Source organism: Capra hircus, chromosome 18, assembly GCF_001704415.2.
Source record: "Capra hircus breed San Clemente chromosome 18, ASM170441v1, whole genome shotgun sequence".
Classification (NCBI taxonomy): Eukaryota; Metazoa; Chordata; class Mammalia; order Artiodactyla; family Bovidae; genus Capra; species Capra hircus.
In genome coordinates this window covers 3,425,273-3,440,625 of record NC_030825.1, presented here as the reverse complement: position 1 = coordinate 3,440,625, position 15,353 = coordinate 3,425,273, and the positions used below count along the sequence as shown (strand labels likewise).

General features: G+C 48.0%; 1 protein-coding gene across 1 annotated transcript in view; it reads left to right on the top strand.

The window, feature by feature from the left end:
• Window positions 312-15,353, top strand: part of FA2H (fatty acid 2-hydroxylase) — a 54,902-nt gene continuing 39,860 nt past the window's right edge. The window contains exon 1 of the mRNA XM_018061705.1: window positions 312-621. Coding sequence (XP_017917194.1) covers window positions 352-621 — 270 coding nt within the window. The 5' untranslated portion in view covers window positions 312-351. The remainder of the gene's footprint in view (window positions 622-15,353) is intronic.

Sequence of the window (15,353 nt, the reverse complement as noted above, 5' to 3'; positions counted from 1 at the left end):
TGTCCGGACCGCCGACGAGGACAGGAGGACTCGCCTCGCCCCCATCCGTCTGCCTCTGTGCTCCCGGGCACACCCGTCCCGGGTGCCTAGGACACCCGGTGCAGCGCGGACCCCGGCCTGCCTCGGGCCACCTGGCCGAGCGCGCCCTCGCCGGCCCGCCCTGCTCTGCCAGGCGTCCCGCCGGCCAATGGCGAAGGGGCCCCCGCGGAGTCCCGCCGCGCGGCCAATGGGAGCGCGGCATGCAAATGAGCAGGTGCGGTGGCGGCCGGCCCGTCAAGGCGGCGGCGGCCGCGGGCTGCCAGAGGCGCGCCGGGCAGTCGCCGAGCCAGCCGCGAGCTCCGCTCTCCCGCCATGGCCCCCGCTCCGCCCCCCGCCGCCTGCTTCTCCGCCGCCGAGGTCCAGCGGCGCCTGGCGGCCGGCGCCTGCTGGGTCCGCCGCGGGGCCCGCCTCTACGACCTCACCGGCTTCGTGCGGCAGCACCCGGGAGGCGAGCAGCTGCTGTGGGCGCGCGCGGGTCAGGACGTGAGCGCCGACCTGGACGGGCCGCCGCACCGGCACTCGGACAACGCGCGCCGCTGGCTGGAGCAGTACTACGTGGGCGACCTGCAAGGAGATCCCCAGGTACAGCCAGGCGGTGGTCCCACACCCCTGCTTCCTCCCCCCACCACCGGCACACCACTGCCCGCGAGCCCCGTGCACCTGCGCTCCAGGAGGGCCCAAGGTGACAGCCACCTCCTTCTCTCCTGGTAACAAGCCCTGCCCGCCACCGCTGGCTCCCCAGCCAGGAATTTGCCCTTCCTTTCCAGCACTTCCCCTGACCCTCTGCTGTCTGCTACTTCTCCCACCTCCCAAGGTATCTCCTGCTTCCTGCTGGTTCCTGCTGCAGCCTCTGGCCATCTGACGTCTTGGGTCACTTTTTCCCTCCCAGCCCCTCACACACCCAATCTTTCCTTCCTGTTCCCTTATCAGCCTCTCCCTTTTTGCAGCTACTCTTCATTCCTGTTTGAATAATAGCTCCCAGGCTCACCTGTCTTCCCCTCCCCATCTTGCTCTACTGCATCCAGAAGGCGCAGACTGGCCACCCTTCTCAGTTAGTTAGGGTTTCCCTGTGCCACCCTGGTCTTGCGCCAGGGCTTCCCTGGCCGAGTGGAAAAGTTGGGGTGGTATCTTAGACGGCCTGTGTCCTCCCACCCTTCGATCTCCCTCCGTTTCGTGCCCTGCGTGCTGGCCTGGGTGTCCAGCAGAGTGACGTGATGGGGTGAGCCAGTTGTGCTGCGGAGAGGGAAGTAGCACTCTGAACTGCATGCAGCTGTGCGTTCCAGGCTAACGGTGACATTCAAACCTCTGTCTGATCCCCGGGTGTATTTTATCATCTCCATTGTAGGATGTGGAAACTGAGGCCCAAAGAGACACTATAGTAGTTCGAGGTCAGTTTGTGATCTGAGGGAGTCTGAGCTAGATAGTAGAAAAGTCAAGTGTGTCTGATTCCAAAATCAGTACGCTGTCCATTCCAAGGACCTTTGGGTGTGGGAGATGATCTTATCTATTGGGCTCCAGGTAGGCCTGGGCCAGAGGCAAGCTGACTCTTCAGGCCTTCTGCAGGCCCAGCTGTAGGACTGAGGACGGTGGGGCCATCATGCTTGAACATAAACCAACAGTTGTTCCCTGCTTCTAGCTCTTCATTCAAGACGGTCCCAGCAAATGCTTTTAGGTCTTTGGATGAAAGGACTTGACTCTCACTGTTCCAGGTGTCTTTTCACTGAATCATCCTGCCCAGTTCTTTCATCACTGATTCACTCACTCACTTGATGTGTTAATGATTGGCAGCGCTGAGCTAGGCGCTGATACCAATGGACTGAGGTACCAATGGACAAAACAATATGGTTTCATTCATGGACCTAACACGCTATAGTAATTCTTCAGTTGCCTGGAGCTGTCAGAGTATGAATCAGGGAGAACTTTCTGGAGAAAGTGCTGTTTACCCTGGGAGCTAATCAGTGGATACCTGACTTTAGCCAGGTGGAGTGTGGTGAGAACAACACTCCAGACAGAGGGAACAGAATACCTGGAGGCTCTGAAGGGTGAGGACTTGGCAGAGTCAAGGAACAGAAATAAAACCAATGTGACCAGAAGCTGGTGGGCAAGGAGAGGGAAATGGAAGGAGGCCGGAGATCAGCCAGGCAACTGTGGTCAGGATTTGGGGCATGCTTCTAAGAACAACCGGAAGCCAGGGAACAGATTCAAGCAGGGATGTGGCATGGTCAGAGCTGCATCTTTGGAAGAGCATCCTGGCTGCAATGATGAGAAGGAGTGGAGGGAGCCAAGGTGGGTGTGCGGAGACCAGGCAAGAGGCTACCCTGCAGCCCAAGTGAGAGGTAATGATGGTGGCTTTGACCAAGAAGAGGGGAAGGTTGGATTTGGGAGACTTTATAGGTAAAATGACAGGACTCACTATTCTGCAGCAGGAGCCCAGTTTAATCTTGGAAGCTGACATTTGGTGTCAGGTCATGCCGAAGGGGTTTAGCTGTAGGTGTAACCGAAGCTGAGTGCAGGAAATGAGAGGCAGAGGCCAGAATAGAGACTTCCAGGCATGTGATGGGTTGTGGAGGGCATCCTATTTTGTAACTGTAACCTATAACAGGAGCCTAGGGTGTGACCTCTCCTCCCAGCACCATCCAGAGTATCTCTCCTTAAATGGCTTCACCTCCCGGCTCTGCTAGCCACCCAGCACTGTGGTTTGATTGGGCTTTGTTTTGCTTTGCTTCCCTCATAGCTCAGTTGGTAAAGAATCTGCCTGCAATGCAGGAGACCCTGGTCCAAGTTCTGGGTCAGGAAGATCCCCTAGAGAAGAGATAGGCTACCCACTCCAGTGTTCTTGGGCTTCCCTTGTGGCTCAGGTGGTAAAGAACCCGCTCGCAATGCGGTGGACCTGGGTTCAATCGCTGGGTTGGAAAGATCCCCTGGAGAAGGGAAAGGCTACCCACTCCAGTATTCTGGCCTGGAGAATTCCATGGACTGTATGGTCTGTGGGGTCGCAAAGAGTTGGACACGACTGAGAGACTTGGACTTTCCCTTGCTTTGCGTTACCTGACCTTCAGAGAATACTGAGTCTCAATTTGCTTCCTACGCCTGCCTCACCTAGAGTCCCAATGTGGCCGTGTTTCAGGTGTCCTTATAACTGGGCTCCCACCTGAGGATATGGGGGAGAAAACTAACATCATACTTACAAACCCATGGCCCAAACTTGACCTATGACCACAATCACCCAATACTCCAGTTGCTCGTCAGCTTCTGTCTGCAGATTTCTAATCTGGAAACAAGTGCAGGGTTGTCTTTATATTGAGGAGGAGAGGTAGCCAGAGGAGAAATCTAGAGAAGCTGTCCTGCCAGAGAGAAGCCCTCCTTGTAAGGCCTGAACACAGAGAAGACACTTGTGTTCGTCTCTCTGGTTAAGCCCTCCTAGCAGCCCCTGTGCTGCCCTCTCCACCTCTCTCCTCTCCTCGGACTTGACCAGGGACGCTGACACCTGTTGAGGCTAGAACCCGGCTCCTGTAACGTGAGGACAAGGAGGGGCCTTGATAGGGAAGGGGAGCATCATGAACCAGCTCTGTTCTTTGGGGTCATTTCTGAATGTTGCCCATCGTCAGAATCCTTCTTCCCAAGTGTAGTCCTTGGAGAGGAGCCTGCTGGATGGAGCTCTGCCATGAAATTGCAGGGACAAGACTCACCTTCATTGGTTTCCCCTGTTCCCCACTTTACCACACCCACTCTGTATGTACACTTACACACACATTCATTCACACTCACAGGAAAGCACACACACGTGAAACAAGTCAGACTTGTTTAAGCCAACATACTATGGGATGAGGCAAGGTTTGTTATAGCCTTGGACTTGAGGAGGAGGTGAATCAGTGATGGCTCAGCAGGGAAGTTGGCCCTTTTCTCAGCCGGGCGCTCTGGGCTCCTCACTCCAAGCTTAGGTAAGAGTGGCTCATGTTGTTAGGGGGTGTGAAGCCCATTGATTGAGCTGCAGCCGCCTTTTTTTTTTTTTTTTTTAAGAAATAAAGAAATGACCTCCTAAGGCCATGGATAGTGTGTTTCTCAGACGTAGGCCATCCATGAATCAGTGTCCCAGTTTTTTTTCAAATTGGCATAGGACTTGAACTATTTAATGTTTATCTGTAAGTAGACTCACTATCTATTTTACCACTTACTTGCCCTAGGCATCATTACCAGTGAAATCACAGATTTTACATGCACGTTGAAAATAGAGCTGTTAAAATAAATACTCATCCTCCCACCCCCTAAAATCCTGAGCACCATCAGTGGAGTGAGTATCACACTTTGGAAGACACCTAAAGCAGAGCTTCTTAACCCTGGTGATCTGTGGAGTATTTTCTGAGATTGATAGAAGAGATGAAATTATGTGTAAAAACGCATGGTTGTGCATTTTTCTGGTGTGAGAGCTACAGCTTTCATCACAGTCCAACCAGAATCCTTCCCTCACTCCAGACCTGCCACGATGAGGAAAATAACTCTGAAAGGGCAGACCATACTCCCCCCACCATCTCACACCACTAGACCTGAAGAACGCTTCTTGTGGGCAGACATCTAAGCTTACCCCTGGAGAAAAGCCCTGTTGGAGGAGACCCTGGAGGAAGGCAAGCCCTGACTCCCAGCCCCTGCTGTTGGGCTAACCCTGCTTTCTGAATGTCTCTGGGTGTCGTGTCCTAGTCCCACAAGGCATACCTATCTCTGAGTGGCCGAGAAATCCACAGATTCTGCCACGTGTGCTTCTGCCAGGCTCTGAGGGTCCGGCCATTCAGAGGTTCAGAGCTTGAGTAATTAAGGAGGAGATCTAAGTGCAGGAAGACTCAGGGTTTCCACCCCACCCCAGGCTCCGGAACAGCTTGAGCATAGCGCAGCTTGGAGCGCCGGTCTGAGCTGAGAGTTCAGATAAAAGCCGGTGCTTGGGGAACTTGCCAAACTACCCCCACCTGCAGAGCAGAGTGGACATGACAAGTCTGCTGACTCACAGGGGTCAAGATCTGCTTAGCTTACAGGAGGGCCCCTAAATGGACCTGCCTGGCCCATCCACGGCTACCATCCTTTGCTACTTGCCAGGGCCTTGTGGTGGCAGGTGGGCTTTACCTGGAGGATGAAGCTAGGGCCAGCTGAGAGAGAGCCAGGGACCCAAGTCATTGTGGTTCCATGTGACATGGGGTAAACACAGGCTCCAAGATTGCTCCCTGATGTCACCCCGGAATTCAGAGAAGGGGCTTCGAGACCTAAATTAAGGGAAGGTTGAAATTAGGGCTTCCCTTCTGGCTCAGCTGGTAAAGAATCCACCTGCAACGCAGGAGACATGGGTTTGATTCCTGGGTTTGAGACCTGGGTTGGGAAGATCCCCTGGAGAAGGAAAAGGCTACCCTCTCCAGGATTCTGGCTCTCACAAAGAGCCAGACACAACTGAATGACTTTCACTGTCGCTGGAAGTTAGGACTCTATGGGGGAAATAAAAAGAAACAGACAGGAATCCCAGAAACACCTGAGAGTAATCATTTCTGGAAATATTCCCAGCAGAGAACCAAAACTGATGCCTGAGCAGCATCCATCATCTTCAGTTTCTTTGTTATTTATCCTAAGACACACACTCACCATTGGTCCATACGTTGCCTTCCATTCGTTTAGACAGACGAGTAGTGAGCATCCTGTTCTCTCTGAACCCACAGTGGTACTGAAAGTGCCCTCGTCAGGGTCATCGGGACCTTCCCCTGGCTAAACCTGATGGTCAGTTCTCACCTGGCCTGACAGAACTCTGACATGGCGATCACTGCCCTGTTCTTGATAGGCTGTGTTCACCTGGCTTCTGGATACCTCGCTCCCTTAGCTTTCGGCCTGCATTTATTTTCTGCTGCTGCGGTAACAAATTGCCACAAACTCAGTGCGGTAAAGCAACACATACATGTTCTCTTCTGATTCTGCAGTCAAAAGTGAGAAATGAATTGGCAGGGCAGCCTTCCTTCTGGAGGCTCTAGGGGAGAATTTGCTTCCCCCCTCTTCGAGCTTTTAGAGGCTGCCCGCGTTCCCTGGCTCCTGGCCCCAGCCACCAGTCACGTTGCTCTCTCCTCTGCTCGTCTCTCGCTTCTCGTTCTTGGCCTCTGACCCTCCTGCTTCCATCTCTCGCTTGTAAGGAACCTTGTGGTTACGCGGTGCCCCCGCTCCCACACACACACCGGACAATCCAGGATCATCTCGTCACAAAGTCTTGAGTTTAACCCCCCTGCACAGGCCTCCATGCCATATGAGGTCACATAGTCGTGGGCTCCAGGTGTGGGGATGTAGATTTTGGAGGGAGTGCATTATCCCACCTGCTTCACCCTCAGTCTCCACCGCGGGTTCCTCTTGTTCCTCGTTTCCCAGAACAGTGCATAGAGCTTAAATGGAACCACACAGTGGCGTGCCCCGCAATACAGCTTTTTTCACTCAGTGCTACAGCTGGGAGATGACCTGTGTTGTCCTGCTGACTCCATTCGCTGCTCTGTCCTAAAGGATCCAGAGGCTATAGGAGGGAGTGGGGAATAAAGCAGGCTGGTGGCTGGGGCAGACCCTTCCTCGTCCTCACGGGCCTTCGGAGTCTTCCTTTCAGACGTCTGCCCGCTGCTCTCCTGCCACGGCCGGAGCCTCATTACGCTCATTACTGCAGCAGTCGCCTGGGCAGGTCTCCCCCTGCCAGCACTCCCCGCAGCCCGCGGCCTGTGAAGCTCTCCAGAGAGCACGTGGTTATATTACAGCGGGATTCCTAAATCTTCAGTGGCTCCCAATTGCTTCCTCCAGGGCTCCACGCCCGGAAAACTTAGTTGAATTTGGAGCTAACTCAGGTAACTACCCGCTCTACTCCTTCAGTCTCCTTCCTTTCCCATCTAGGGCTGGGTTTTTCCTTCTTGCACACTCGCATGGCACTTGGCCTCTACCTACAGTACAGCATTCAAAATGTTCTTCCCTGTTCACTGTGCTCACTGCATGTCTCATCTTCTCGACTAAATTGTAAACTCTCTGAAGACTGCAGTTGCCTGACTCACCTGGCTTTCCCTGGGAGACACTAGCACACGGGTGCCTGCCGACAGCGAGTAATAAACGTCTAAGTGAATGAATGAAGGAGCTGCTGAGAGCAAGCACAGCTCTCGGTCGGCGTTTCCAGATGCCGAGATACGTGCCGAATTGAAAAGGGAGGTGGTGAGAGCAGCACACAAGATGCTTCAGGTAGTGAGATGAGGAGACGCAAACAAACCTCTTCCCAGTTTCCTCTTTGTTAGCGGCAAGGATTGTGAGCTGATGGAAAGTATGGAGGACCATCAGGTGAGCCCCTCATTTCTGCCTTTGCCCTCAGGTTTTCATCAGCCAGGAGGAGTTGGCAAAACATCTTCCGCATGAGGCTACTGCAGTTCACCGAGTCCCTGGCAAGGGTAGAAGTAAAAGTGACCACAGGAAATGCTGATCGAGAGCCCTGCTTGCTCTTGTAATCCTGTGTCTGGATGGTGTGTGGAGGTAGAACCCAGGTTCCCGGGTTTCCAGTTCTGTTGACTCTTTCCTGTGTCTTTTCATGCAAAACTCTCTGAAGCGTGTCCTCTCCGAACTGTGATTCTCAATTGTCTCTAATTGCTGCTCATCTAAAATGGGCAGAAGATTCTAACGACCTCTCTTCCCGCCTGCTCTTGCCCTCTGATGGAAACCAAGCTCAGTCATAATAGTAAGGTTGGAGAATACCAAACTTGATGCTAGCAAGAGCTGTCAATATATCATTGAGACGCAGAAACCTCATACTCAGGATTTGTTGTTGTGAAGCCTTGCCCTAAAACACAGTTATTCAAATGCATTGTTTCTTTATTGCGATAGTATATTGCAAGGTGTTAAAACAGCAATACCAAATAAGCAAATTTGGGGGGACTTGTTTTAACATATTTGAACTGCGATGCGTACAGAATGTCTTAAGGTCCTGTCAGAAGAAAGCTAGTAGCCAAAAATTCCACTGATGCAACGTGACTACACTTAAAAGTGAACCATGCAATCTACATCAAGCGTGGTTGATAATTACCTAAGTGGATTGGTCACACTTTCTCCTTTAAAACAGATAGAATTTAAAGGGACTAGTTCTGCACACTCTTACATGCTCAGCAGAACCTTCTTCACATTGTTTAGCATTGTGCAGTGCTCACATTTCCCTCTGGAAAATGGAATTGGTTGTTTTAGTAATGGCTAGTTTTGTTTTATAAATTCTGAACCTTAGTAGTCCATGATAACCCACTTAATTGCTAATAAATAGCCCCTAGTCTTGTGTAATAATGAACTTCTATGAAACAAGATCATTTACCCACAAAAATCTAAGAAAGATCTCACATTTTTAAGTCAAGTTAAGGCCCACACTTTGAGACCGACTGCCATGGAGAAATAAGGAGCAGTTAGATTTGGCTGAATAAATACAGCATCCATGACCCCAAGTTAGGGACCAGGGCAGACCAGCCTGATTTAGTAGTTGCTTCCCCTCGTGCCAGGCAGGATCCTTTGGGGGACTTCTCTGCTGGTCCAGTGATTAAGAATCCACCTGCCAATGCAGGGATCATGGGTTCGATTCCTGGTCAAGGAAGATTCCGCACGCGGCAGAGCAGCTAAGCCCATAGGTCACAACTCTTGAAGCCCGTGTTCCTAGAACCCATGCTCCACAGCAAGAGAAGCCCGTGCGATGAGAAGCCGAAGCACTGCAGTAAAGAGGGGCCCCGCTCCCCGCAGCTAGAGAGAGCCCGAATGCAGCAATAAAGACCCAGCACTGCCCAGATAATGAACAATAAATAACTAATTTTTATTTTAAAAAAAAGCTTCAGAGTGGCAAGTATAACAGCTTATGCAGGTTGGAGATGGTGTGCCATAAAAAATTCAGGTGTTCCTTGAACCTGAGAGGGAAGGTCTTTGACTCTTAGGATTAAAGGTCTTGTAAAGGGAATCTACTTTAAATGAAGACCAAAATTTCATAGAAAATGGACCAAGGGGAGAAGGAAATTGATTATCTTTAAAAATGAAACTGAAAAGTTGTGGAGGAAAGGAAACCCTCTTACACTGTTGGTGGGAATGCAAACTAGTACAGCCACTATGGAGAACAGTGTGGAGATTCCTTTAAAAATGGGAAATAGAACTGCCTTATGACCCAGCAATCCCACTGCTGGGCATACACACCAAGGAAACCAGAATTGAAAGAGACACATGTACCCCAGTGTTCATCGCAGCACTGTTTATAATAGCCAGGACATGGAAGCAACCTAGATGTCCATCAGCAGATGAATGGATAAGAAAGCTGTGGTACATATACACAATGGAGTATTACTCAGCTATTAAAAAGAATACATTTGAATCCGTTCTAATGAGGTGGATGAACCTGGAGCCGATTATACAGAGTGAAGTAAGCCAGAAAGAAAAACACCAATACAGTATACTAACACATATATATGGAATTTAGAAAGATGGTAATGATAACCCTGTATGCGAGACAGCAAAAGAGACACAGACATATAGAACAGTCTTTTGGACTCTGTGGGAGAGGGAGAGGGTGGGATGATTTGGGAGAATGGCATTGAAACATGTATACTATCATGTAAGAAACGAATCGCCAGTCTAGGTTCGATGCAGGATACAGGATGCTTGGGGCTGGTGCACTGGGATGACCCAGAGGGATGGTATGGGGAGGGAGGTGGGAGGGGGGTTCAGGATTGGGAACACGTGTACACCCGTGGCGGCTTCATGTTGATGTATGGCAAAACCAATACAATATTGTAAAGTAAAAATAATAATAAATTAAAAAAAAAATTTTAGTTTAATCTGACAGCAAGGGAATTCCCTGGAAGTCCAGTGGTTAGGACTCTGTGCTTGTGCTGATCCCGATCCTCAAACTAAGACTCTACAAGCCTCCTTGGCAAGGCCAAAAAAAAAAAAAAAAATCTGACACCAAAATTAGGATTGCGCTTGGCTGCTTAATCTTAAATTGAGCAAATAATGCTTCAAGTAGTGTTGCTTTACATGTGTGTTTTTTTTGACAAGATGTATGAAAGCACAGTGTGACATTCTAAGCTTTGTGCTGACTGTTCACAGCATGATCATAAAGAGGGTCATTTTAGCAAGAGGATTTAAGGGCTGAGGGTCTCTCTTGGTCCTTGGTAAACAAGCGCTCCTCTTTTGAAGGGCTTCATCCTTTGTCGACTGCCTGTGTTTCAGTGTTAAACAGCCTACGTTTGCCAGACCCTTATTTGACTGTGGGATTGTAACTAAAACAGCTTTCTCTCACTTTCATTGGATTCATGAAATTTTACAGGTTTTTGCATTGATTTTGAATTTTCCCTTGGCAGTCAGGTTTCATTTTATTACGTTGTATATTGTCAGACGGTAGTAACCCCAGCCATCAGCTTGTCCCTCCTTTTCTCTATTGTCGTAATTACCTGTGAACATAGTTCATACACAAATTTAAATGACTGAAAGGAATGTGCAAGAAACATTGGGTGCCCCTCCCAACCTAGTCCCTGTGTGAACACTATCAACAGTCCGGTGACCTCAGAGAAGCACATTTACTATTTCTATTTCCCATGTGAAGGAGTTGTGTGGTCAGCCTCCTTGGCAGCTTGCTGCTTTCCTTTTTAAGCTAATGATGTATTTTGTCCTTCCTTCCACATCAGCCATGAAAGTTTTCTTCATTCAAGAACGTGGGCTCTCTTTCCATGTCTTGAACCCTTTCTTATTTCCTTTATTAATGTTTTATAGTTTTCAGCATACACGTCTTTCCTTGGTCAGGTTTATTCCTGGGCTTTGTTGAGGGAGTGGTGCAATCTTAAAAAGTATGCTCTTTTACCTTCCCTTTCTGAGATGCCATTGTTAATGTAAAAAAAATATAATCAACTTCTGAATGTTAATCTTGTATCCTGTTACTTTGCTGAATTCATTTATTAGCTTTTGTGTGGAGTCCTTAGGGTTTTCTGTATATAGTATCGTATCATCTGCATAGAGTGACAATTTTACCGCTTCGCTTCCAATTTGGATTCCTTTTATTTTTTTCCTTCTCTGATTGCTGTGGCTAGGACTTCCTATACTATGTTGAATACAAATGGTGAGGGTCTGCATTCTTGTCTTGTTCCCGATTTTAGCAGGAAGCCTTTCAGCTTTTTTTCACTGTTGAGTATTGTGTTTGCTATGGGTTTGTCTTTAAGTGGCTTTTGTTATATTGTGATATGTTACCTCTTTGCCCACTTTGATATGAGTTTTTATCATGAATGGATACTGAATTTTGTCGAATGCTTTTTCTGTATTTATTGAGATGATCATGTGATTTTTGACTTTGTTTGTGTGGTATACTACACTGATGACGTGCATATGTTGAACCATCCTTGTGAACTTGGGAAGAATTCCACTCAGTTGTGGGGTATGTTTTTTATGTGTTGTTGGATTCAGTTTGCTAATATTTTGTTGAGAATCTTTGCATCTATATTCATCGAAGACACTGGTCTGTAACTTTCTTGGTGGTGACTTTGCTTGGTTTTGGTTTCAGGGGTATAGTGGCTTAATAGAATGCCTGTGGGAGTGTTTCCTCCTCTTCAGAGCTTGAGAAGAATCAATGTAAGTTCTTCTTTGTATGTTTGGTAGATTCTCCTGTGAAGCCATCTGGTCCTGGACTTGCGTTTGTAGGGAGTTTTTAAATTATAGATTCTGTTTCACTTTTAGTGATTGGTCTGTTCAAATTACCTATTTCTTCTTGATTCAGTTTTGGTGGGATGTGTGTTTCTAGAAAGCTGTTCATTTCTTTTAGGTTGTCAGCGTTCTTTCTAGTAGCTATCCCTGTTGATGTTTTTCCCTAGTACATCAGTGCTATAAGAAGCATCCTTACATAATCATTTTGCACACACATGCAAATAAATTTGTGATATAGAATTCTAGATTTGAAATTTCTTTATCAAAATTATATCCATTTTGTATTTTGATGGATATTGCCAAATTGCTTTCTGAAAAGGTTGTACCAATTTAAATTCCCTCTGATATCATACACATCCTCACCATAGATGTATATTACCAGTATTTTTAATCTTTGCCAATGGGTAAAAAGACAAATACTCCCTGTTCAAATTTTCACTTCTATGAATTACAGGAGAAAGTCTTGTAATGTGTATTGTACACGTTTCTGAATTGTTCACACCTTTTTGGTAAGCTGCCTGTTCAGGTCCTCTGTCCATCTGTGTTGGATGGTTAATCTTTTCCCTATTAATTTATGTGTGTGTGTGCTCGCTCAGTCGTTTCTAACTCCTCACGACCTCACAGACTTGTAGCCTGCCAGACTACTCTGTCCATGGAATTTTCCAGGCAAGAATACTGAAGCAGGTTGCCATTTCCTACTTCAGGGGGTCTTCCTGACCCAGGGCTCGAACCTGACTCCTTGTGCCTCCTATGTCTCCTGCACTAGCAGGTGGGTTCTCTGACACTGCACCACCTGGGAAGCCCTCGTGACTGATCCCACTCTTGATGTATAAAGTATATTAGCCTTTATCCATCATGCACATTACTACTTGTCCTCCAGCTCTCATTTGTCTTTTAGCCTGTTTAATGTATTTTCCCTCCATTTAAACCTTTTAGCTATCATCATTCTTAGAAAGATTGCCTCTACTTTATGATTTTATATATAAAAACAAAAATAGTATCCTGTTCATAGTTTTTATCCTTAATGATTCTGTTATTTGTTTGGTTTTGCTTAAATGTTTTATCTACTGGAAATGGGGGGGTATTATAAGTAACAAAATAGACATTATTTTGAGTTCCAAATCCTCTAAATGACCAACTGGTTTTCCCAGTAGATTTATGGCATAATCTATCTTTTCGCACTAACTAAGGAAAAAAAAAACACCTTTCCACACATTAAAATTCAACATTCAAAAAACAAAGATCATGGCATCCAGTCCATCACATCATGGCAAATAGATGGGGGAAAAGTGGAAACAGTGTCTGATTTCATATTCTTGAGATCCAGAATCAATGCAGATGGTGACTGCAGTCATGAAATTAAAAGATGCTTGCTCCTTGGAAAAGCTGTGACAAACCTAGACAGTCTATTAAAAAGCGAAGACATCACTTTGCTGACAAAGATCCATATAGTCAAAGCTTTTCTCGTAGTCATGTATGGATGTGAGAGTTGGATCGCAAAGAAGGCTGAGCACCGAAGAATTGATGCTTTCAAACTGTGGTCTTGGAGAAGACTCTTGAGGGTCCCTTAGACAGCAAGGAGATCCAACCAGTCAGTCCTAAAGGAGATCAGTCCTGAGTGCTCATTGGAAGGACTGATGCTGAAGCTGAAGCTTCCAATACTTTGGCCACTGGATTTGAAGAGCCAACTCACTGGAAAAGACCCTGGTGCTGGGAATGATTGAGGGCAAGAGGAGAAAGGGGCAGCAGAGAATACCATCACTGACTCAATGGACATGAGTTTGAGCAAGCTCAGGGAGATAGTGTAGGACAGGGAAGCCTGACGTGCTACAGTTCAAGGGGTCACAAAGAGTTGGACGTGACTTAGTGACTGAATAATAACGCAACATTCACATACATATTTTGGACTATTCTTTTCTTTTTTTTTAATATTTATTTATTTGGTTGTGCCAGTTCTTAGTTGCAGCATATGTGATCTAGTTCCCTGACCAGGGGTCAAACCTGGGCCCCCTGTGCAGAGTCTTAGCCACTCGACAACCAGAGGAGTTCCATATTTCGGTCTATTCTTGGACTCTATACTAATGAAATCGCTCATTTTTTAAACTTATTTTTAATTGGAGGGTAATTGCTTTACAATGTTGTGTTGGTTACTGCTGTACAGTGACATGAATCAGCCATAAGTATGCATATATCCCCTCCCTCTTGAACCTCCCTCCCGCCCCTCTAGATTGTCACAGAGTGCCCGGCTGAGCTCCCTGGAAACCACTCATTTTCTATTATGTTTTCAGCATTTGGTTTTTTTCCCCTCTTTGCTCCTCTGTTCTATTCCAGCCAGACTTCTGCTCCCACCTGCTCCACTGGAGAAAGCAAAGGGCAGGCCAAGACCTGAGAAACAGCTCTGGGTCATGTTGCCAGCCTTGGGGGAACACGGTCAAGTCTGACTCTCAGGCATTTTGGCTGACCAGTGCACCCGGACCCTGAGGTCGTGTGGCGGGAGCAGGGGAGCGTGGCTCTGAGAAGCCCACACAGGGTGCGGCCACAGTCTGCCCGTCCATGGGGAGGATGTGCACACTGAGTGTGCAGTGCTTGTGGAATGGTAGTGTTTCTGCAGAGATGGGGAGAGATGTGGAGGGAGCGCGTGGAGGCAGCCTTGCCTCCGTGGCGGTGGGTCTGGTGTGTCTTCCGGCCTTGTGTCCCCAGCCTGTGGTCAGAAGAGGGCCATCAGGTCAAGTTCTGTGCGTGCATGGCGGGCGAGGGAGCTCGGAGAGTTGGGGGGGACCCGGCGAGGGAACCCGCGCCTCTCTTGCAAAGCCCTGTAAATCTAAAACTGCACGTCCCTCTGGTCAGGGGAACTGCATACTTATCCCCTCCAGCTTCCTTTCATCAAAATCAAATGAGGCCTTATTAAAAGCAGATTCCTGGGACTTTTCTGGGATGACAGAAATGTTCCATATCTTGATGTGGGCATTTGCTAAAAGAAGGCATGTAATTGTCAAAACGTATCGTACAGTACGTTTAAGATTGGTGGCTTTTTTCTGTGTGAAATTTATACCCAGTGTTTGTTCTTTCTTTCTGTTTAAGATTTATTCATTTGTTTATTTTTCGCGGCCCTGGGCCCTCATTGCTGCGTGCAGGCTTTCTCTCGGTGCGGCGAGCAGGCGCTCCTCTCTAGTTGCCCTGCTCTGGCTCCCTCTGTGCTGGCCTCTCTGGTCGTGGGGCGCAGGCTGTGGGCACCCGGGCTCAGCGTGGAGGCCCAGGGGCTGAGCTGCCCCAGTGCGTGTCGTGGGGGCTTAGCTGTCTTGCAGGCGTGTAGAATCTCCCCAGACCAGGGACTGAACCCTTGTCCCCTGCATCAGCAGGTGGATTCTTAACCACTGGGACACCAGGGATGCGCAATGTCCATTTTCTTTTAAATGGAGGCAGATAACTTGCTTCTAAAGATATGACCTCATGATTGTGAGAGTTAGATGTTGGTATGCACCAGACTTTAAAAATTGCTTCCCCTCCATTATTTTTTTTAAGGTTTCACATATTTTGTTTCATATGTTTTGTTCAGTAAAGAAGAGCAAAATTATGCAACAAATTTTATTTAGCATAGTCAATCCCAACATTCAGCACAAAAAGAGTTTACA